Source organism: Ascidiella aspersa, chromosome 7, assembly GCF_963924565.1.
Source record: "Ascidiella aspersa chromosome 7, kaAscAspe10.2, whole genome shotgun sequence".
Lineage (NCBI taxonomy): Eukaryota > Metazoa > Chordata > Ascidiacea > Phlebobranchia > Ascidiidae > Ascidiella > Ascidiella aspersa.
In genome coordinates, this window is record NC_139453.1 from 21,175,804 (window position 1) to 21,196,973 (window position 21,170).

Below are 21,170 nucleotides of genomic sequence, written 5' to 3' on the forward strand. Positions count from 1 at the left end.
TTATTTATGAGGTTGATTTTTATATTTTATTGTTATTTTGTTTGCAGCTAAATGTCATGAAGGGATAGACCTGGCGGCTTTAATTGCGTCTTGTCAAGACAATCAATGTTTAAATCCCAATGACCCAAGTTCAGGTGCCGAAGAACAATGCAACGTTTGTGTTTCACGTTTTATACAACAGCACATAACCGAATGTATAAGCGGCGGGAATTGCGAAGATTATCAAGAAATTCTAAACTGTGAAAAAGGTAATTTTGGTGCGTTTGTCTCTCAGCTCTCGCAAAATACTTTTCAGTTTTGGTTGCGCTTTTTTAAGTATAGACTTTTTTTATTTAGATTTGTATTCATTATTTTATTAGTAATTAACAGTTTTGTAATTCTGTATAGATAACGAGACGTGTGAGGATACCGGAAAAGTGTTCGAAAAATGCATTAGCAGTTGTAAAGCACAAACTACGTGTGATGATATCACTCAAACCACTGTAAGAGCAAATTATTGTATTTTAGCGCATATATGAGTTTTTGTGTTAATTAGATAAACATTCATTTTGATATGAGTCGACCTATATAAAGCGTTGTCTGCCATCGCATGGTATTTCTTTAGGTTAATTGAATATATTTACATTGAATATGTTGATGTGTTTTCGTTTGCAGACCTCAAATTGCACTCATTCTATCGTGTCCGCCTGCGTTTGTCCAGAGGGTTACGTGTTAAAGAGTGACACTGAACAAGTATGCGTCAAAGAGGAATGTAAGTACTCCACTTTGATTCGGGGTTAATTTCTAAACAATACGATGTTAAAATTTATTTGCCGTTTAATTTAAATATGTATTAATTATCTCGTTGAAATCAGGTTGCACTTGTCCTGAAGAACCTGACTGTGATGAAGGACCTAACTATGATCCTATTGTTATTGACACCGATTCTTGTGGTTGTAATGTCTACAGCGTGACATGTGGTATGATTTGTTGTTAAGTAAACATTTTGAATAAATGACAGGGAATGACTCGTAATTTTGTTCCGTAGGTTGTTCACCGAAATGTACTAATCCAATAACAAACAAAGAAATGGAACCTGGACATCACTACAAATATGGCTGTGGCAAGTATGTTTGTCCAAGTTACGATCCCCACACCAATCCAAACTGCGAATCACAGGAAGCCACGTTTTCGCGTGACGATTGTTTGCATGTAAATTGCTCAAGCAGCAAACTTCCGAAATACCACAACGACCCCGATGAATGCTGTCCAACTGTAACCTGCGAGTGCCCACCACCAATTACCCCATCACCCGATTGCACTGATCCCTATCAGATACTTACAAACACAAGTGGAGAATGTCCGACGGAAACGTGTAAGTGCCAATGTCCACCAGTCGGAGTAAACTGTTCGTCGAGTCCTGGTTGTCGCGTGGTGCCTACCAATAACGTTACGTCAACTATTTGCGGATGCATCGAGAGTTGGGAATGCGTTCCCGACCCCGATCTGTGTCCACCTGTTACACATTGCAGCACTTGTGAAAATCGAACGAAGGTGGAGACTGTGCCTGGTTCCGGGGAATGTGAGGCCGACTGCGATCTTTACAGATGTGATCCGAAACCTTGTCCCAGCTATTCACAACCAGAACTACCCTGTCCAAAATATCATCGCGAGATTCCAACTTACGCTGCCAGCGACACCGACAAATGTTGTCCGATGGAGAAGTGCGAATGCAAATCAGTAGGCGACCTTAAGGCGGAATGTGATCAATGGTATGATTATGAATGTGAAGACGATTACCTGAGAAATAGGACGAACGATAAAACGGAATGCTGTCCTGAGTATGAGTGTATTTGTAACCACGCAAATTGTCCACCTCCTGTTAATTGTTCGTGGTTGACACTTGAAACACACTGGCCTCCGCCGTATGCAACTGGCGCTCACGAAGATGTTTGTTGTGCATCGTACAACTGCACCTGTGCTGATGTTCCTTGTCCTCCGTACAACGAAACTTGTCCGCAATATCAAAAAGTCAGCAGTCGAGACAACACCACTAACCCTTGTTGCCCGACTCACAGCTGTGTTTGTGACCCTGATCAGTATCCCGCGTATTATAAATCGCCTGAGAACAAGCCAGATGAAAATGGAGTCTGTTCACATCCAGGACAAAAGCCCGACCCCGTATACGATGATCCAACCGGATGTTTGGCAAGATGCGTGTGTTATCCATCCGATCAGGTGCTTGGATATTGTGCAGAATATCAGACGGTGCTTGGGGTTTGTCATAGACCCAGAGTGGTGACAACCCTAATTCCTGCCGCCGACAATCCAGATTATTATTGCTGTCCCAAGCCGGATTGCCAATGTCCGAATTGTGCTGATGTCCCTAATGCCAAAAATTGTTCTTTGTGTGAAAAGCGAGTTTTGAATCACACAGATTCATGTTGTGGAGATATATATCGATGTGGTAAGCACTCACTTTATCTTGAACCTTGCAATTGTCTGATAACACCGTAAGTATGGCTAAACGTTTAATAACCGCATCTTTAGATCCGCTGGAATGTCCGACCATAACTTGTGGCGCCGATCAACAAAGAGTTCCCAAAGATGAACAGCCCACACCTTGTTGTACGGAGTACGAATGCCGATGTAAGATCAATTGAAAATTTTAATTTTGTATTTATTTTTGTCAATGTATGCAACTGTTTTCTTTTTCCAGGCAAATGTAGCGGTTTGGGTTCAACTTCTTCAACGACGTTTCAATGTAATCAAACTCTTCAATTTACTGGGAACTGTACCTATCTTTTGACCAAGGTAACCTGTTTTGCAAAATTATTGTAAAAATGAGTAGATTTTGTTGTACAAAACCTTTTATCTAACTTTTTGCTGGGGTTGTATTTCGCGCTGTTTACTTTAAATAGGCCGACACTGATAAATTTGTGAAAATATGGGAATTTGATTGGAAGGTAACTTTGTGTACTGTATTTTTTAATTGATCCGTTTATATTTTAGGAGGTAACTAGTAGTGATTATGAAGTTTTGGTCGAACAAGGTTCATGTAGTGATGTTTATCAATCGGACGTCTACTCGGCCAATCAAATGTGCTACAAAACACTTATTGTCAAGTATTTTGATAACACCTACAAGTTTCACGTCGTCACAAACGAGGTTTATTTTTTAATTTCTCAATCTAAATAGAAAACTATTTGTGTCAGTTACAGTCTATTTTATAGAAATTAATGATACATGACTTCTTATACACTAATTATATTGAAACGAGTTGGCTTAACTTTTTCTGTTTGTTGTTACATTTTGTCCTATTCGTGTACGTGTATAGGTTACCATGAACGAAACCCCAATTGACTTCAGTAACCAGATCGGAGGAATAAACGCTCATGTTAGCACGGTTCTAGTCGGTGGATTGTCGTACATTTCTTTCTTAACCTTAAGTGCGATGGACGGGGGTCTAATCATAACCTACTCAAACCCGAACGTTGCGACAAAGGCTGGTGCTGTTGGCTTGTTTGAAATCTCTCTTGCATCGAGTAGCACAAGCGGGGGAACATCGGGATTGTGTGGTATGGCACCATTCACTTATTAATATTTATTAATTCTAATCTAGAAGGCAGTGTTCAACTATAGTTGTATCGAAATTTTGAAATAAAAAAACACTAACTGTCACAAATTGTTCTGTATAATATTCCTATGGTCAGTGCGTTAGTTATTTCTTGCAATTTAATCACAATTGGTAATACCGACATCATTTTCTAAGTCTTCATGGCACCTGTTTTTGTTGTGCAACATTTCTTACGTTTTTGCATTTTCAATATACTGTGCAGTTTAATTTGAAATGCTATGATTATATAAATCTGGGATAATGAATTTTGGATGTAGTAAAATAAGCGTTGCGAAGTTGACTTTATCATGAGACTTTTCGATTTGCCTGACGTTTCATTCTCTTAACGTTTTCTATTTATTTAAGTTCTTGTAGCATTATGACTAAAACATTATATTGGTAGTTATTTTATCTGAGATGTTATGCAATGTTGTTTAAAAATATATACGAATATTCATAAATGTTTGACTATACCGTTGATTTAATTATTTGTTTTTTGTAGGTAATTGCAATGGTACCGGTCACAACAACACGGAATGCGCTTCATTACCACCAGTTGTTGAGTCTGAATACATCGAAGATGACACTTGCTTGCCTCCATGTGGTACAGGTGAAACTTGCCAAGAACCCAGATGTCAATCAGTCGGTCCGTGTGGCCCTGAATGCAAATCCTGCACAGACTTGGGATTTAATGATCCTTGTCAAGTATTGGAGGACGCACTTTTCGGTAGGACATGTTAAAAATGTTTTTAATGTACAGATTAAAGATGATAGTTATGATGCGAATCATTTGCTTTTTTATTCATAGTAAAATTACACTTATTTATGAGGTTGATTTTTATATTTTATTGTTATTTTGTTTGCAGCTAAATGTCATGAAGGGATAGACCTGGGTGCTTTGATTGCGTCTTGTCAAGACGATCAATGTTTAAATCCCAATGACCCAAGTTCAGGTGCCGAAGAACAATGCAACGTTTGTGTTTCACGTTTTATACAACAGCACATAACCGAATGTATAAGCGGCGGGAATTGCGAAGATTATCAAGAAATTCTAAACTGTGAAAAAGGTAATTTTGGTGCGTTTGTCTCTCAGCTCTCGCAAAATACTTTTCAGTTTTGGTTGCGCTTTTTTAAGTATAGACTTTTTTTATTTAGATTTGTATTCATTATTTTATTGGTAAATAACAGTTTTGTAATTCTGTATAGATAACGAGACGTGTGAGGATACCGGAAAAGTGTTCGAAAAATGCATTAGCAGTTGTAAAGCACAAACTACGTGTGATGATATCACTCAAACCACTGTAAGAGCAAATTATTGCATTTTAGCGCATATATGAGTTTTTGTGTTAATTAGAAAAACATTCATTTTGATATGAGTCGACCTATATAAAGCGTTGTCTGCCATCGCATGGTATTTCTTTAGGTTAATTGAATATATTTACATTAAATATGTTGATGTGTTTTCGTTTGCAGACCTCAAATTGCACTCATTCTATCGTGTCCGCCTGCGTTTGTCCAGAGGGTTACGTGTTAAAGAGTGACACTGAACAAGTATGCGTCAAAGAGGAATGTAAGTACTCCACTTTGATTCGGGGTTAATTTCTAAACAATACGATGTTAAAATTTATTTGCCGTTTAATTTAAATATGTATTAATTATCTCGTGGAAATCAGGTTGCACTTGTCCTGAAGAACCTGACTGTGATGAAGGACCTAACTATGATCCTATTGTTATTGACACCGATTCTTGTGGTTGTAATGTCTACAGCGTGACATGTGGTATGATTTGTTTTTAAGTAAACATTTTGAATAAATGACAGGGAATGACTAGTAATTTTGTTCCGTAGGTTGTTCACCGAAATGTACTAATCCAATAACAAACAAAGAAATGGAACCTGGACATCACTACAAATATGGCTGTGGCAAGTATGTTTGTCCAAGTTACGATCCCCACACCAATCCAAACTGCGAATCACAGGAAGCCACGTTTTCGCGTGACGATTGTTTGCATGTAAATTGCTCAAGCAGCAAACTTCCGAAATACCACAACGACCCCGATGAATGCTGTCCAACTGTAACCTGCGAGTGCCCACCACCAATTACTCCATCACCCGATTGCACTGATCCCTATCAGATACTTACAAACACAAGTGGCGAATGTCCGACGGAAACGTGTAAGTGCCAATGTCCACCAGTCGGAGTAAACTGTTCGTCGAGTCCTGGTTGTCGCGTGGTGCCTACAAATAACGTTACGTCAACTATTTGCGGATGCATCGAGAGTTGGGAATGCGTTCCCGACCCCGATCTGTGTCCACCTGTTACACATTGCAGCACTTGTGAAAATCGAACGAAGGTGGAGACTGTGCCTGGTTCCGGGGAATGTGAGGCCGACTGCGATCTTTACAGATGTGATCCGAAACCTTGTCCCAGCTATTCACAACCAGAACTACCCTGTCCAAAATATCATCGCGAGATTCCAACTTACGCTGCCAGCGACACTGACAAATGTTGTCCGATGGAGAAGTGCGAATGCAAATCAGTAGGCGACCTTAAGGCGGAATGTGATCAATGGTATGATTATGAATGTGAAGACGATTACCTGAGAAATAGGACGAACGATAAAACGGAATGCTGTCCTGAGTATGAGTGTATGTGTAACCAAGCAAATTGTCCACCTCCTGTTAATTGTTCGTGGTTGACACTTGAAACACACTGGCCTCCGCCGTATGCAACTGGCGCCCACGAAGATGTTTGTTGTGCATCATACAACTGCACCTGTGTTGATGTTCCTTGTCCTCCGTACAACGAAACTTGTCCGCAATATCAAAAAGTCAGCAGTCGAGACAACACCACTAACCCTTGTTGCCCGACTCACAGCTGTGTTTGTGACCCTGATCAGTATCCCGCGTATTATAAATCGCCTGAGAACAAGCCAGATGAAAATGGAGTCTGTTCACATCCAGGACAAAAGCCCGACCCCGTATACGATGATCCAACCGGATGTTTGGCAAGATGCGTGTGTTATCAATCCGATCAGGTGCTTGGATATTGTGCAGAATATCAGACGGTGCTTGGGGTTTGTCATAGACCCAGAGTGGTGACAACCCTAATTCCTGCCGCCGACAATCCAGATTATTATTGCTGTCCCAAGCCGGATTGCCAATGTCCGAATTGTGCTGATGTTCCTAATGCCAAAAATTGTTCTTTGTGTGAAAAGCGAGTTTTGAATCACACAGATTCATGTTGTGGAGATATATATCGATGTGGTAAGCACTCACTTTATCTTGAACCTTGCAATTGTCTGATAACAGCGTAAGTATGGCTAAACGTTTACTAACCGCATCTTTAGATCCGCTGGAATGTCCGACCATTACTTGTGGCGCCGATCAACAAAGAGTTCCCAAAGATGAACAGCCCACACCTTGTTGTACGGAGTACGAATGCCGATGTAAGATCAGTTGAAAGTTTTGGTTTTGTATTTATTTTTGTCAATGTGTGCAACTGTTTTCTTTTTCCAGGCAAATGTAGCGGTTTGGGTTCAACTTCTTCAACGACGTTTCAATGTAATCAAACTCTTCAATTTACTGGGAACTGTACCTATCTTTTGACCAAGGTAACCTGTTTTGCAAAATTATTGTAAAAATGAGTAGATTTTGTTGTACAAAACCTTTTATCTAACTTTTTGCTGGGGTTGTATTTCGCGCTGTTTACTTTAAATAGGCCGACACTGATAAATTTGTGAAAATATGGGAATTTGATTGGAAGGTAACTTTGTGTACTGTATTTTTTAATTGATCCGTTTATATTTTAGGAGGTAACTAGTAGTGATTATGAAGTTTTGGTCGAACAAGGTTCATGTAGTGATGTTTATCAATCGGACGTCTACTCGGCCAATCAAATGTGCTACAAAACACTTATTGTCAAGTATTTTGATAACACCTACAAGTTTCACGTCGTCACAAACGAGGTTTATTTTTTAATTTCTCAATCTAAATAGAAAACTATTTGTGTCAGTTACAGTCTATTTTATAGAAATTAATGATACATGACTTCTTATACACTAATTATATTGAAACGAGTTGGCTTAACTTTTTCTGTTTGTTGTTACATTTTGTCCTATTCGTGTACGTGTATAGGTTACCATGAACGAAACCCCAATTGACTTCAGTAACCAGATCGGAGGAATAAACGCTCATGTTAGCACGGTTCTAGTCGGTGGATTGTCGTACATTTCTTTCTTAACCTTAAGTGCGATGGACGGGGGTCTAATCATAACCTACTCAAACCCGAACGTTGCGACAAAGGCTGGTGCTGTTGGCTTGTTTGAAATCTCTCTTGCATCGAGTAGCACAAGCGGGGGAACATCGGGATTGTGTGGTATGGCACCATTCACTTATTAATATTTATTAATTCTAATCTAGAAGGCAGTGTTCAACTATAGTTGTATCGAAATTTTGAAATAAAAAAACACTAATTGTCACAAATTTTTCTGTATAATATTCCTATGGTCAGTGCGTTAGTTATTTCTTGCAATTTAATCACAATTGGTAATACCGACATCATTTTCTAAGTCTTTATGGCACCTGTTTTTGTTGTGCAACATTTCTTACGTTTTTGCATTTTCAATATACTGTGCAGTTTAATTTGAAATGCTATGATTATATAAATCTGGGATAATGAATTTTGGATGTAGTAAAATAAGCGTTGCGAAGTTGACTTTATCATGAGACTTTTCGATTTGCCTGGCGTTTCATTCTCTTAACGTTTTCTATTTATTTAAGTTCTTGTAGCGTTATGACTAATACATTATATTGGTAGTTATTTTATCTGAGATGTTATGCAATGTTGTTTAAAAATATATACGAATATTCATAAATGTTTGACTATACCGTTGATTTAATTATTTGTTTATTTGTAGGTAATTGCAATGGTACCGGTCACAACAACACGGAATGCGCTTCATTACCACCAGTTGTTGAGTCTGAATACATCGAAGATGACAATTGCTTGCCTCCATGTGGTACAGGTGAAACTTGCCAAGAACCCAGATGTCAATCAGTCGGTCCGTGTGGCCCTGAATGCAAATCCTGCACAGACTTGGGATTTAATGATCCTTGTCAAGTATTGGAGGACGCACTTTTCGGTAGGACATGTTAAAATGTTTTTAATGTACAGATTAAAGATGATAGTTATGATGCGAATGATTTGCTTTTTTATTCCTAGGAAAATTGCACTTATTTATGAGGTTGATTTTTATATTTTATTGTTATTTTGTTTGCAGCTAAATGTCATGAAGGGATAGACCTGGGTGCTTTGATTGCGTCTTGTCAAGACGATCAATGTTTAAATCCCAATGACCCAAGTTCAGGTGCCGAAGAACAATGCAACGTTTGTGTTTCACGTTTTATACAACAGCACATAACCGAATGTATAAGCGGCGGGAATTGCGAAGATTATCAAGAAATTCTAAACTGCGAAAAAGGTAATTTTGGTGCGTTTGTCTCTCAGCTCTCGCAAAATACTTTTCAGTTTTGTTTGCGCTTTTTTAAGTATAGACTTTTTTCATTTAGATTTGTATTCATTATTTTATTGGTAATTAACAGTTTTGTAATTCTGTATAGATAACGAGACGTGTGAGGATACCGGAAAAGTGTTCGAAAAATGCATTAGCAGTTGTGAAGCACAAACTACGTGTGATGATATCACTCAAACCACTGTAAGAGCAAATTATTGTATTTTAGCGCATCTATGAGTTTTTGTGTTAATTAGATAAACATTCATTTTGATATTAGTCGACCTATATAAAGCGTTGTCTGCCATCGCATGGTATTTCTTTAGGTTAATTGAATATATTTATATTAAATATGTTGATGTGTTTTCGTTTGCAGACCTCAAATTGCACTCATTCTATCGTGTCCGCCTGCGTTTGTCCAGAGGGTTACGTGTTAAAGAGTGACACTGAACAAGTATGCGTCAAAGAGGAATGTAAGTACTCCACTTTGATTCGGGGTTAATTTCTAAACAATACGATGTTAAAATTTATTTGCCGTTTAATTTAAATATGTATTAATTATCTCGTTGAAATCAGGTTGCACTTGTCCTGAAGAACCTGACTGTGATGAAGGACCTAACTATGATCCTATTGTTATTGACACCGATTCTTGTGGTTGTAATGTCTACAGCGTGACATGTGGTATGATTTGTTTTCAAGTAAACATTTTGAATAAATGACAGGGAATGACTCGTAATTTTGTTCCGTAGGTTGTTCACCGAAATGTACTAATCCAATAACAAACAAAGAAATGGAACCTGGACATCACTACAAATATAGCTGTGGCAAGTACGTTTGTCCAAGTTACGATCCCCACACCAATCCAAACTGCGAATCACAGGAAGCCACGTTTTCGCGTGACGATTGTTTGCATGTAAATTGCTCAAGCAGCAAACTTCCGAAATACCACAACGACCCCGATGAATGCTGTCCAACTGTAACCTGCGAGTGCCCACCACCAATTACTCCATCACCCGATTGCACTGATCCCTATCAGATACTTACAAACACAAGTGGAGAATGTCCGACGGAAACGTGTAAGTGCCAATGTCCACCAGTCGGAGTAAACTGTTCGTCGAGTCCTGGTTGTCGCGTGGTGCCTACAAATAACGTTACGTCAACTATTTGCGGATGCATCGAGAGTTGGGAATGCGTTCCCGACCCCGATCTGTGTCCACCTGTTACACATTGCAGCACTTGTGAAAATCGAACGAAGGTGGAGACTGTGCCTGGTTCCGGGGAATGTGAGGCCGACTGCGATCTTTACAGATGTGATCCGAAACCTTGTCCCAGCTATTCACAACCAGAACTACCCTGTCCAAAATATCATCGCGAGATTCCAACTTACGCTGCCAGCGACACCGACAAATGTTGTCCGATGGAGAAGTGCGAATGCAAATCAGTAGGCGACCTTAAGGCGGAATGTGATCAATGGTATGATTATGAATGTGAAGACGATTACCTGAGAAATAGGACGAACGATAAAACGGAATGCTGTCCTGAGTATGAGTGTATTTGTAACCAAGCAAATTGTCCACCTCCTGTTAATTGTTCTTGGTTGACACTTGAAACACACTGGCCTCCGCCGTATGCAACTGGCGCCCACGAAGATGTTTGTTGTGCATCATACAACTGCACCTGTGTTGATGTTCCTTGTCCTCCGTACAACGAAACTTGTCCGCAATATCAAAAAGTCAGCAGTCGAGACAACACCACTAACCCTTGTTGCCCGACTCACAGCTGTGTTTGCGACCCTGATCAGTATCCCGCGTATTATAAATCGCCTGAGAACAAGCCAGATGAAAATGGAGTCTGTTCACATCCAGGACAAAAGCCCGACCCCGTATACGATGATCCAACCGGATGTTTGGCAAGATGCGTGTGTTATCCATCCGATCAGGTGCTTGGATATTGTGCAGAATATCAGACGGTGCTTGGGGTTTGTCATATACCCAGAGTGGTGACAACCCTAATTCCTGCCGCCGACAATCCAGATTATTATTGCTGTCCCAAGCCGGATTGCCAATGTCCGAATTGTGCTGATGTCCCTAATGCCAAAAATTGTTCTTTGTGTGAAAAGCGAGTTTTGAATCACACAGATTCATGTTGTGGAGATATATATCGTTGTGGTAAGCACTCACTTTATCTTGAACCTTGCAATTGTCTGATAACACCGTAAGTATGGCTAAACGTTTAATAACCGCATCTTTAGATCCGCTGGAATGTCCGACCATAACTTGTGGCGCCGACCAACAAAGAGTTCCCAAAGATGAACAGCCCACACCTTGTTGTACGGAGTACGAATGCCGATGTAAGATCAATTGAAAATTTTAATTTTGTATTTATTTTTGTCAATGTATGCAACTGTTTTCTTTTTCCAGGCAAATGTAGCGGTTTGGGTTCAACTTCTTCAACGACGTTTCAATGTAATCAAACTCTTCAATTTACTGGGAACTGTACCTATCTTTTGACCAAGGTAACCTGTTTTGCAAAATTATTGTAAAAATGAGTAGATTTTGTTGTACAAAACCTTTTATCTAACTTTTTGCTGGGGTTGTATTTCGCGCTGTTTACTTTAAATAGGCCGACACTGATAAATTTGTGAAAATATGGGAATTTGATTGGAAGGTAACTTTGTGTACTGTATTTTTTAATTGATCCGTTTATATTTTAGGAGGTAACTAGTAGTGATTATGAAGTTTTGGTCGAACAAGGTTCATGTAGTGATGTTTATCAATCGGACGTCTACTCGGCCAATCAAATGTGCTACAAAACACTTATTGTCAAGTATTTTGATAACACCTACAAGTTTCACGTCGTCACAAACGAGGTTTATTTTTTAATTTCTCAATCTAAATAGAAAACTATTAGTGTCAGTTACAGTCTATTTTATAGAAATTAATGATACATGACTTCTTATACACTAATTATATTGAAACGAGTTGGCTTAACTTTTTCTGTTTGTTGTTACATTTTGTCCTATTCGTGTACGTGTATAGGTTACCATGAACGAAACCCCAATTGACTTCAGTAACCAGATCGGAGGAATAAACGCTCATGTTAGCACAGTTCTAGTCGGTGGATTGTCGTACATTTCTTTCTTAAGCTTAAGTGCGATGGACGGGGGTCTAATCATAACCTACTCAAACCCGAACGTTGCGACAAAGGCTGGTGCTGTTGGCTTGTTTGAAATCTCTCTTGCATCGAGTAGCACAAGCGGGGGAACATCGGGATTGTGTGGTATGGCACCATTCACTTATTAATATTTATTAATTCTAATCTAGAAGGCAGTGTTCAACTATAGTTGTATCGAAATTTTGAAATAAAAAAACACTAATTGTCACAAATTTTTCTGTATAATATTCCTATGGTCAGTGCGTTAGTTATTTCTTGCAATTTAATCACAATTGGTAATACCGACATCATTTTCTAAGTCTTTATGGCACCTGTTTTTGTTGTGCAACATTTCTTACGTTTTTGCATTTTCAATATACTGTGCAGTTTAATTTGAAATGCTATGATTATATAAATCTGGGATAATGAATTTTGGATGTAGTAAAATAAGCGTTGCGAAGTTGACTTTATCATGAGACTTTTCGATTTGCCTGGCGTTTCATTCTCTTAACGTTTTCTATTTATTTAAGTTCTTGTAGCGTTATGACTAATACATTATATTGGTAGTTATTTTATCTGAGATGTTATGCAATGTTGTTTAAAAATATATACGAATATTCATAAATGTTTGACTATACCGTTGATTTAATTATTTGTTTATTTGTAGGTAATTGCAATGGTACCGGTCACAACAACACGGAATGCGCTTCATTACCACCAGTTGTTGAGTCTGAATACATCGAAGATGACACTTGCTTGCCTTCATGTGGTACAGGTGAAACTTGCCAAGAACCCAGATGTCAATCAGTCGGTCCGTGTGGCCCTGAATGCAAATCCTGCACAGACTTGGGATTTAATGATCCTTGTCAAGTATTGGAGGACGCACTTTTCGGTAGGACATGTTAAAATGTTTTTAATGTACAGATTAAAGATGATAGTTATGATGCGAATGATTTGCTTTTTTATTCCTAGGAAAATTGCACTTATTTATGAGGTTGATTTTTATATTTTATTGTTATTTTGTTTGCAGCTAAATGTCATGAAGGGATAGACCTGGGTGCTTTGATTGCGTCTTGTCAAGACGATCAATGTTTAAATCCCAATGACCCAAGTTCAGGTGCCGAAGAACAATGCAACGTTTGTGTTTCACGTTTTATACAACAGCACATAACCGAATGTATAAGCGGCGGGAATTGCGAAGATTATCAAGAAATTCTAAACTGTGAAAAAGGTAATTTTGGTTCGTTTGTCTCTCAGCTTTCGCAAAATACTTTTCAGTTTAGGTTGCGGTTTTTTAAGTATAGACCTTTTTCATTTAGATTTGTATTCATTATTTTATTGGTAATTAACAGTTTTGTAATTCTGTATAGATAACGAGACGTGTGAGGATACCGGAAAAGTGTTCGAAAAATGCATTAGCAGTTGTGAAGCACAAACTACGTGTGATGATATCACTCAAACCACTGTAAGAGCAAATTATTGTATTTTAGCGCATCTATGAGTTTTTGTGTTAATTAGATAAACATTCATTTTGATATTAGTCGACCTATATAAAGCGTTGTCTGCCATCGCATGGTATTTCTTTAGGTTAATTGAATATATTTATATTAAATATGTTGATGTGTTTTTGTTTGCAGACCTCAAATTGCACTCATTCTATCGTGTCCGCCTGCGTTTGTCCAGAGGGTTACGTGTTAAAGAGTGACACTGAACAAGTATGCGTCAAAGAGGAATGTAAGTACTCCACTTTGATTCGGGGTTAATTTCTAAACAATACGATGTTAAAATTTATTTGCCGTTTAATTTAAATATGTATTAATTATCTCGTTGAAATCAGGTTGCACTTGTCCTGAAGAACCTGACTGTGATGAAGGACCTAACTATGATCCTATTGTTATTGACACCGATTCTTGTGGTTGTAATGTCTACAGCGTGACATGTGGTATGATTTGTTTTCAAGTAAACATTTTGAATAAATGACAGGGAATGACTCGTAATTTTGTTCCGTAGGTTGTTCACCGAAATGTACTAATCCAATAACAAACAAAGAAATGGAACCTGGACATCACTACAAATATGGCTGTGGCAAGTACGTTTGTCCAAGTTACGATCCCCACACCAATCCAAACTGCGAATCACAGGAAGCCACGTTTTCGCGTGACGATTGTTTGCATGTAAATTGCTCAAGCAGCAAACTTCCGAAATACCACAACGACCCCGATGAATGCTGTCCAACTGTAACCTGCGAGTGCCCACCACCAATTACTCCATCACCCGATTGCACTGATCCCTATCAGATACTTACAAACACAAGTGGAGAATGTCCGACGGAAACGTGTAAGTGCCAATGTCCACCAGTCGGAGTAAACTGTTCGTCGAGTCCTGGTTGTCGCGTGGTGCCTTCAAATAACGTTACGTCAACTATTTGCGGATGCATCGAGAGTTGGGAATGCGTTCCCGACCCCGATCTGTGTCCACCTGTTACACATTGCAGCACTTGTGAAAATCGAACGAAGGTGGAGACTGTGCCTGGTTCCGGGGAATGTGAGGCCGACTGCGATCTTTACAGATGTGATCCGAAACCTTGTCCCAGCTATTCACAACCAGAACTACCCTGTCCAAAATATCATCGCGAGATTCCAACTTACGCTGCCAGCGACACCGACAAATGTTGTCCGATGGAGAAGTGCGAATGCAAATCAGTAGGCGACCTTAAGGCGGAATGTGATCAATGGTATGATTATGAATGTGAAGACGATTACCTGAGAAATAGGACGAACGATAAAACGGAATGCTGTCCTGAGTATGAGTGTATTTGTAACCAAGCAAATTGTCCACCTCCTGTTAATTGTTCGTGGTTGACACTTGAAACACACTGGCCTCCGCCGTATGCAACTGGCGCCCACGAAGATGTTTGTTGTGCATCATACAACTGCACCTGTGTTGATGTTCCTTGTCCTCCGTACAACGAAACTTGTCCGCAATATCAAAAAGTCAGCAGTCGAGACAACACCACTAACCCTTGTTGCCCGACTTACAGCTGTGTTTGTGACCCTGATCAGTATCCCGCGTATTATAAATCACCTGAGAACAAGCCAGATGAAAATGGAGTCTGTTCACATCCAGGACAAAAGCCCGACCCCGTATACGATGATCCAACCGGATGTTTGGCAAGATGCGTGTGTTATCCATCCGATCAGGTGCTTGGATATTGTGCAGAATATCAGACGGTGCTTGGGGTTTGTCATAGACCCAGAGTGGTGACAACCCTAATTCCTGCCGCCGACAATCCAGATTATTATTGCTGTCCCAAGCCGGATTGCCAATGTCCGAACTGTGGAGAAGAATATGTGTCAAAGTTAGAATTAGAAGCACAGCTTGAGCCTGGTGAGATCGTGTTACCCAAAGAGCCTTTATCCGAGTGTTGTCAAGAATACGAAAAGAGGTGCGACCCGGATGCCGAAACTAGACCGGACTGTGTCAGCTTGAAGCCAACATGTCCTGTTGGCTACAAATGGGAGCGCAATCAAACCAAAGTGGGGTGTTGCCCCGACTATTACTGCGTTTGTGTGCTTGACAATTGTTTCGTACCACCTTGTAATGCTCCAAAGGTTCTTAACAGTACCGAATCGGGTTCATGTTGCAAAAACTACACGTGTAAATGCCCGCCCAGCACGGACCCGGTTGTGTGTACTCTGCCCAAGGTCGATGCCTTTACAGAAACAGATTGTCCTCAGAAGTACTGCAAATGCCCCGACGTGTGCCCCAATGAAGTGACGAGCAATTGCACTAACAAGCCAGGCTGCCGTTCCGTCCCAATCAGCACCGACGAATGTGGCTGCGCCACAAACTCTACGTGTATTAATGACCCGTCGCCTTGCGAACCGGCACCCAACTGTGCCAACTGCTCTTCGCCAGTGGAAACAGGCAGCGTTGACAAAGTGGGAGAATGCAATTCGACTTGCCCGACGTTCAGCTGCGAGCCCGACGAATGCCCGCCCGATCCCATGCCACCACTTTGCCTTTGGAATACGATCACTTTCAACCTCACAGACCCGTGCTGTCCTACGAAGGTTGCAATATGCAACACAAAAAAATGCCCGAGCACCACTTGTCCGTCGGGATACGGCAAGCGACCAATAGAAGGAGAGTACTGGGACAACGACCGTGACTGCGCGCCCGGCCTCACCTGTTGCCCAAAGGAAGAGTGCTTCTGCGACGTCTGTTTGTACAAGGGTGTCCCACATGTTGTCGGGGACGAGTGGGTCGACATGTCAGAGTCGTGCAACATGCTGATGTGCACGGGTAACCGAACCGGCGATTGCTTTACTGTCATTGAACGCTTGCCCTTCTGCTGGGTGTACGCACCCAACGGGACTCTCTTAATGCTCACCGTGGGCACACAGCTGCCATATCCCGACGACCCGTGCAAGTCAACCGAGTGTCACATTCTAGAAGAAACCTGCCAGACCTACGAGGCGGAAGGAAACGACCAGTGCCCACAGCTGCTCACCTGCGACAGTTACCACAAGCTGGAGACAAACCACACATCGGGCGTCTGTTGTCCATCCCAGCAGTGCATTTGCAAACCATGCGGCGGGGATTACCAGTCAAAGCCCGACCGCGACATGATGAGCTGGGAAACTGAGGTGAACGAAACCTTGAACCAGAATCCAAACCAGATTTGCTGTCCGCGCTCGCAGTTCCAATGCGCGGGCATCGACATCTTGTCCGGGATTTGCCCGCAATGGAATTTCACCTGTCCTGTCGGTAAGGAGAGGTTGCGGACGAACCCAGAGGAAGAGTGCTGTCCCGAGTTTATTTGTGTTTGCAAACCCTGCGCCAAGGTCACAAATCCCGTTCCAATACACGATTGCGAGTACCTGGTAAACAAAACTGTCGAGGAAAACCCGCTGCAGGAGTGCTGTCCAGCAGCCAGGTTGGAGTGCCACTTAGAGAGTGATTGTTGCGGAAGCGATTACCAAAGCTACGAGCAAGTTAACGCATCTTTGGATGTCGGCGAAGAAATCACCAGTAAGCCCGAAAGCCACATTTGTTGCCCCATTTACGAACCCAGGTGTATCGATGGGATCGCTTCGAGTGCGACCTGTGCGCCGTACAACGAAACTTGCGAGGTCGGGTATCGCCACCAGCGAAGCGAATTTAACGTCGGATGCTGTCCGGTATACTACTGCGTGTGCAACGAAACACTGTGCCCGCCCAGGCCAGACTGCCCGGCGCCCATGAATTACAATGAGACCGGCACTATTGGAGAGTGCTGCAAAACGTGGGAGTGTAAGTGTCCACCTGACACGAATGAAACGCTTGTATGCGTCCCCCCAGAACAGGTGTTTAACACTACGAGCATTTGCCCGACTCAGTACTGTCGGTGTCCAGAAGCGATCGAATGCCCGTACAACCCTGATGTGGACAACTGTACGTCGGCTGCTGGATGTAGGCCCGAGGTAGAAAGCCGTGATTCCTGCGAATGCGTCAACTCGTCTATCTGCGTAAACGATCCAAATCTCTGCCCCGCTGAGCCTGACTGCGGCGACTGTTTCGAGTCAAAGGACTCCGGCCTTCTTCCGGGTTCGGGCGACTGTGTGGCCACTTGTACAAACTACACTTGTCAGCCTAAGGCCTGTTGGTCTCCACCAGCTCCGTCGATATGCCAGCTTGAGCAGATCAACACGGTCATTGTTGACTGCTGTCCAGTGCATAGCAAAACCTGCAAACCAAATGCTTGCCCCAACATTACGTGCCCGGCTGGTTATGTTGGTCGTTTCTACGGCGACTACTACGACGACGACCATGACTGCACCCCTAGTCTGTACTGCTGCCCAAAGCTGGTTTGTGTGTGCAATGCTTGCTTCGACAACGGCGTCATAAAATCACTGGGAGCTCTGTGGCAGGACCCGAACGACGTGTGCCAGTATAAAACATGCAGCGCAACTCTGGGAGAAGATAATTGTTACACTGTGCATACCGAGTTTCCAACCTGCATTTCGGGAGGCGAGAAATATCCGGTAAACTCGTCCTTGCCTACAGGCAACCCGTGCACGCAGGTTGTTTGTCATCAGAACAGGACCAATACGCACTGCATCACCTCTTTCTTAGCTACTACCGTGAAGTGTGGCGGGCCACCTTTGTGTCCAGAGTTCTATATCCCGAATTCAACTTATCCATTCGGTGTATGCTGTCCTAGCTACACTTGTATATGCAACGAGTGCGGCAGCAACTACCCGGGTCCGGGACCCTCGAGGAACGTAGAATGGTACGAGAAGGTGGTGAACATGACGACCGAAGAGAACGCCAACCAACACTGCTGCCCGCTGGTGAAGATCGTCTGTGACGAGACCACGCTACCCCTTTGTCCCGGCTTCAACACGACATGTAGTGTTGACCAGACTAAGGTCGAGCTGAACAGCACGCACGTGTGTTGCCCGCAGTACGAGTGCCGTTGCCGCGAGTGCTGCGTGGCGCCACCTATCGACCCCTCCCAGGTGTCAGAATGCGAAGAGATTGCATTGGTCCCGATCGACAGGAACCCAAACTACGTCTGCTGTCCACAGGAGGAGGTTGTGTGCAGGTCAGATCAAAGCTGTTGCTCTGTGCCGGAATGCCCTACTCACCAGACTCCCCAAGTGACCAGCGAAATGGACCCCGCCAAGCACTACTGCTGCCCGTTATACGAGTGTGTGTGCAGCGGCTGGTGCGATGCGGGCTACCAGAGCTACGAGCTGCTCGAGACGCTACTGACACCCGGCCAGGAGCTGGTTTTACACAACGCGGACGACTGCTGTCCAATCTACAGGGTGGTGTGCGCTCCGACTGCTGAAAACCGTAGCGATTGTGATACTTATAACATCCAGTGTGACAGTCCTTTCGTGCTGCAGCGAAACCTGACTGATTACGGCTGCTGCGGCGTATATCGCTGTGCGTGTGACGAACAGCTGTGTCCGCCCAAACCAGATTGCGAAGCCCCTAAGGCTCTGAAAGCGCTGGGCTTTGTGGCAGAAGGCTGCTGTCGCCAATACGGGTGCGAGTGTCCATCCGACAGCAACGTGACATGCATCGGCAGCGAGATCGTAGCCTTTACGGACACGGTCTGCCCAAGAAAGTATTGCCGATGCCCTGATTCTCGCGAGTGCCCGGTAAACGCGGCCATTAACTGTACAGCGAAACCGGGATGCAGGGCGACAGTCACACAGCGCGATTCTTGCGGCTGCGTGGTGAGCGCTTCGTGCTCGCAGGACGAGGCCCTCTGCCCGCCCTTGCCCGAGTGCGGCGATTGCTTTGAGCTGGAACAGCTGCCGGCGCCGCTCAACGTTGGCGACTGCAACGCGACCTGTTTTAGCTACACTTGTACACGGAAGCTCTGTCCGGCGTCGCAGGTGGTCGAGACGTGCGCCTTGGAGCAGGTGGTGACAGTCAACAGCGACGATTGGTGCTGCCCCCACGACGAAGTGGTCTGCCTGCCGGGCAGCTGTCCGGAGGTTGAGTGCGGGGCTAACTTCGTGAAAGTAGTTCACGAGGAAACAATCGACGCGTCGCACAACTGTACCGGCAACCTGAGCTGCTGTCGACTGGAGGACTGTCTGTGCGACGTCTGCCACCACAACGGCTCTGTTTTCCCGCTGCACGACACATGGCTGGATGAGTTCGACTTCTGTTTGCGCCACCGCTGCACTGAACAGCGTGGCAGCGACGGCTGCTACACCGTAAACCAGGTTCTGCCCTACTGCATCTACAACAACGACTCTTACCCAGTGGGTGCCACCATTAACACGCACAACCCGTGCATACGGATGCGCTGCATCGAGCGCGATCACGGCAGCGGCGTGTGCACGCACGACTTCACCATGGAGTACACTATTTGCCCGGCTCCTCCAGTCTGCGCGTCCTTCTACGTTCCAACCGCTGATTTCGCCCCAACGCACTGCTGCGCCAACTACACGTGCGAGTGCGCCAACTGCGGCTTCGGTTACTTGGGCCCGGATACGCTGCGCGTGCTCGAGTGGTACGAGAAGACGCAAAACTTCACGCTGCAGGAAAACCCGAATCAGATCTGCTGCCCTCGGCTGCACATTGTCTGCGATGAGTCGGTGCTCGGTCTCTGTCCAGAGGCCGACTTGGTGTGCGGCTACGGAAAGACTAGAGTCGAGAGCTCGGGCAACCACCCATGCTGTCCAGACGTTTCGTGCGTGTGCGATGAATGTCGCGCCTTCACCAATCCGACCCCGGGCGACCTCCACACGTGCGAGAAGATCGTGGGCAAGACAACTGAGGAGAACCCGAACAACGAGTGCTGTCCTGAGTCGAAGATCGTTTGCGAGGAGGAGGCGTTTTGTTGCCAGGTGCCCGCTTGTGATGAACACGAGGAGCCAGTAAAGACCGGAGCGTTGGACCCGGACACCAACGGATGCTGTCCTCTGTGAGTTTTATGTTTTTCTTAAAAGAAGCAACTTTTTTTCAAGGCTAAATGGTTGTTTCTTTTTAATTTTTCTACGTGTTAGTGAATGTAACAAATGCTGCAATGATCAGGACTTGAATTAAGTCGCTGATTTAAAATTTATTCAATAACCTCAAAGACTTTAATCTATGGTATTTATGCTAATGACCTGAACCAAATTTGTGTTTTACTTTCACTTGCATACGTTTTAGTTCAGTTGAGGTGGATAAAGTCGGTGTTCAAATACAAATATGTTAGCTTACAGTTTTGTTGTTGGCGTTAGCTGTACAATACGTAGCCTGGGACGACTTTACGAACTTTATAAAGCAACTTTTTTTGAAATACTAATGATTTGACATCTATTTATTTCGATATAACGATGGCTTCAACTGGAACCTAACGTGTTCTTTATCAAAAAGGCTCGACTCGATTAACAAAATATTTAAAAATAACACAGAA

At 43.1% G+C, this 21,170-nt stretch overlaps 1 protein-coding gene and 1 long non-coding RNA gene across 2 annotated transcripts in view; both read left to right on the forward strand.

Annotated features, from left to right (window-relative positions):
• Positions 1–21,170, forward strand: part of LOC146138287 (uncharacterized) — a 42,920-nt gene that overhangs the window by 16,556 nt on the left and 5,194 nt on the right. Inside the window, exons 26-56 of the mRNA XM_083394559.1 lie at positions 48–248; positions 388–482; positions 655–751; positions 1,028–2,344; positions 2,530–2,628; positions 2,699–2,793; positions 2,992–3,147; positions 3,317–3,557; positions 4,098–4,322; positions 4,462–4,662; positions 4,802–4,896; positions 5,729–6,860; positions 6,944–7,042; positions 7,113–7,207; positions 7,406–7,561; positions 7,731–7,971; positions 8,513–8,737; positions 8,876–9,076; positions 9,216–9,310; positions 9,483–9,579; positions 9,856–11,010; positions 11,358–11,456; positions 11,527–11,621; positions 11,820–11,975; positions 12,145–12,385; positions 12,918–13,151; positions 13,290–13,490; positions 13,630–13,724; positions 13,897–13,993; positions 14,097–14,201; positions 14,270–20,693. Of these exons, the coding sequence (XP_083250685.1) occupies positions 48–248; positions 388–482; positions 655–751; positions 1,028–2,344; positions 2,530–2,628; positions 2,699–2,793; positions 2,992–3,147; positions 3,317–3,557; positions 4,098–4,322; positions 4,462–4,662; positions 4,802–4,896; positions 5,729–6,860; positions 6,944–7,042; positions 7,113–7,207; positions 7,406–7,561; positions 7,731–7,971; positions 8,513–8,737; positions 8,876–9,076; positions 9,216–9,310; positions 9,483–9,579; positions 9,856–11,010; positions 11,358–11,456; positions 11,527–11,621; positions 11,820–11,975; positions 12,145–12,385; positions 12,918–13,151; positions 13,290–13,490; positions 13,630–13,724; positions 13,897–13,993; positions 14,097–14,201; positions 14,270–20,693 (14,065 nt within the window). The remainder of the gene's footprint in view (positions 1–47; positions 249–387; positions 483–654; positions 752–1,027; positions 2,345–2,529; positions 2,629–2,698; positions 2,794–2,991; positions 3,148–3,316; positions 3,558–4,097; positions 4,323–4,461; positions 4,663–4,801; positions 4,897–5,728; positions 6,861–6,943; positions 7,043–7,112; positions 7,208–7,405; positions 7,562–7,730; positions 7,972–8,512; positions 8,738–8,875; positions 9,077–9,215; positions 9,311–9,482; positions 9,580–9,855; positions 11,011–11,357; positions 11,457–11,526; positions 11,622–11,819; positions 11,976–12,144; positions 12,386–12,917; positions 13,152–13,289; positions 13,491–13,629; positions 13,725–13,896; positions 13,994–14,096; positions 14,202–14,269; positions 20,694–21,170) is intronic.
• Positions 5,069–5,645, forward strand: LOC146138288 (uncharacterized). The gene is made up of 3 exons (XR_014501427.1): positions 5,069–5,165; positions 5,269–5,373; positions 5,442–5,645. It is a non-coding gene; the product is annotated as an uncharacterized LOC146138288 (long non-coding RNA).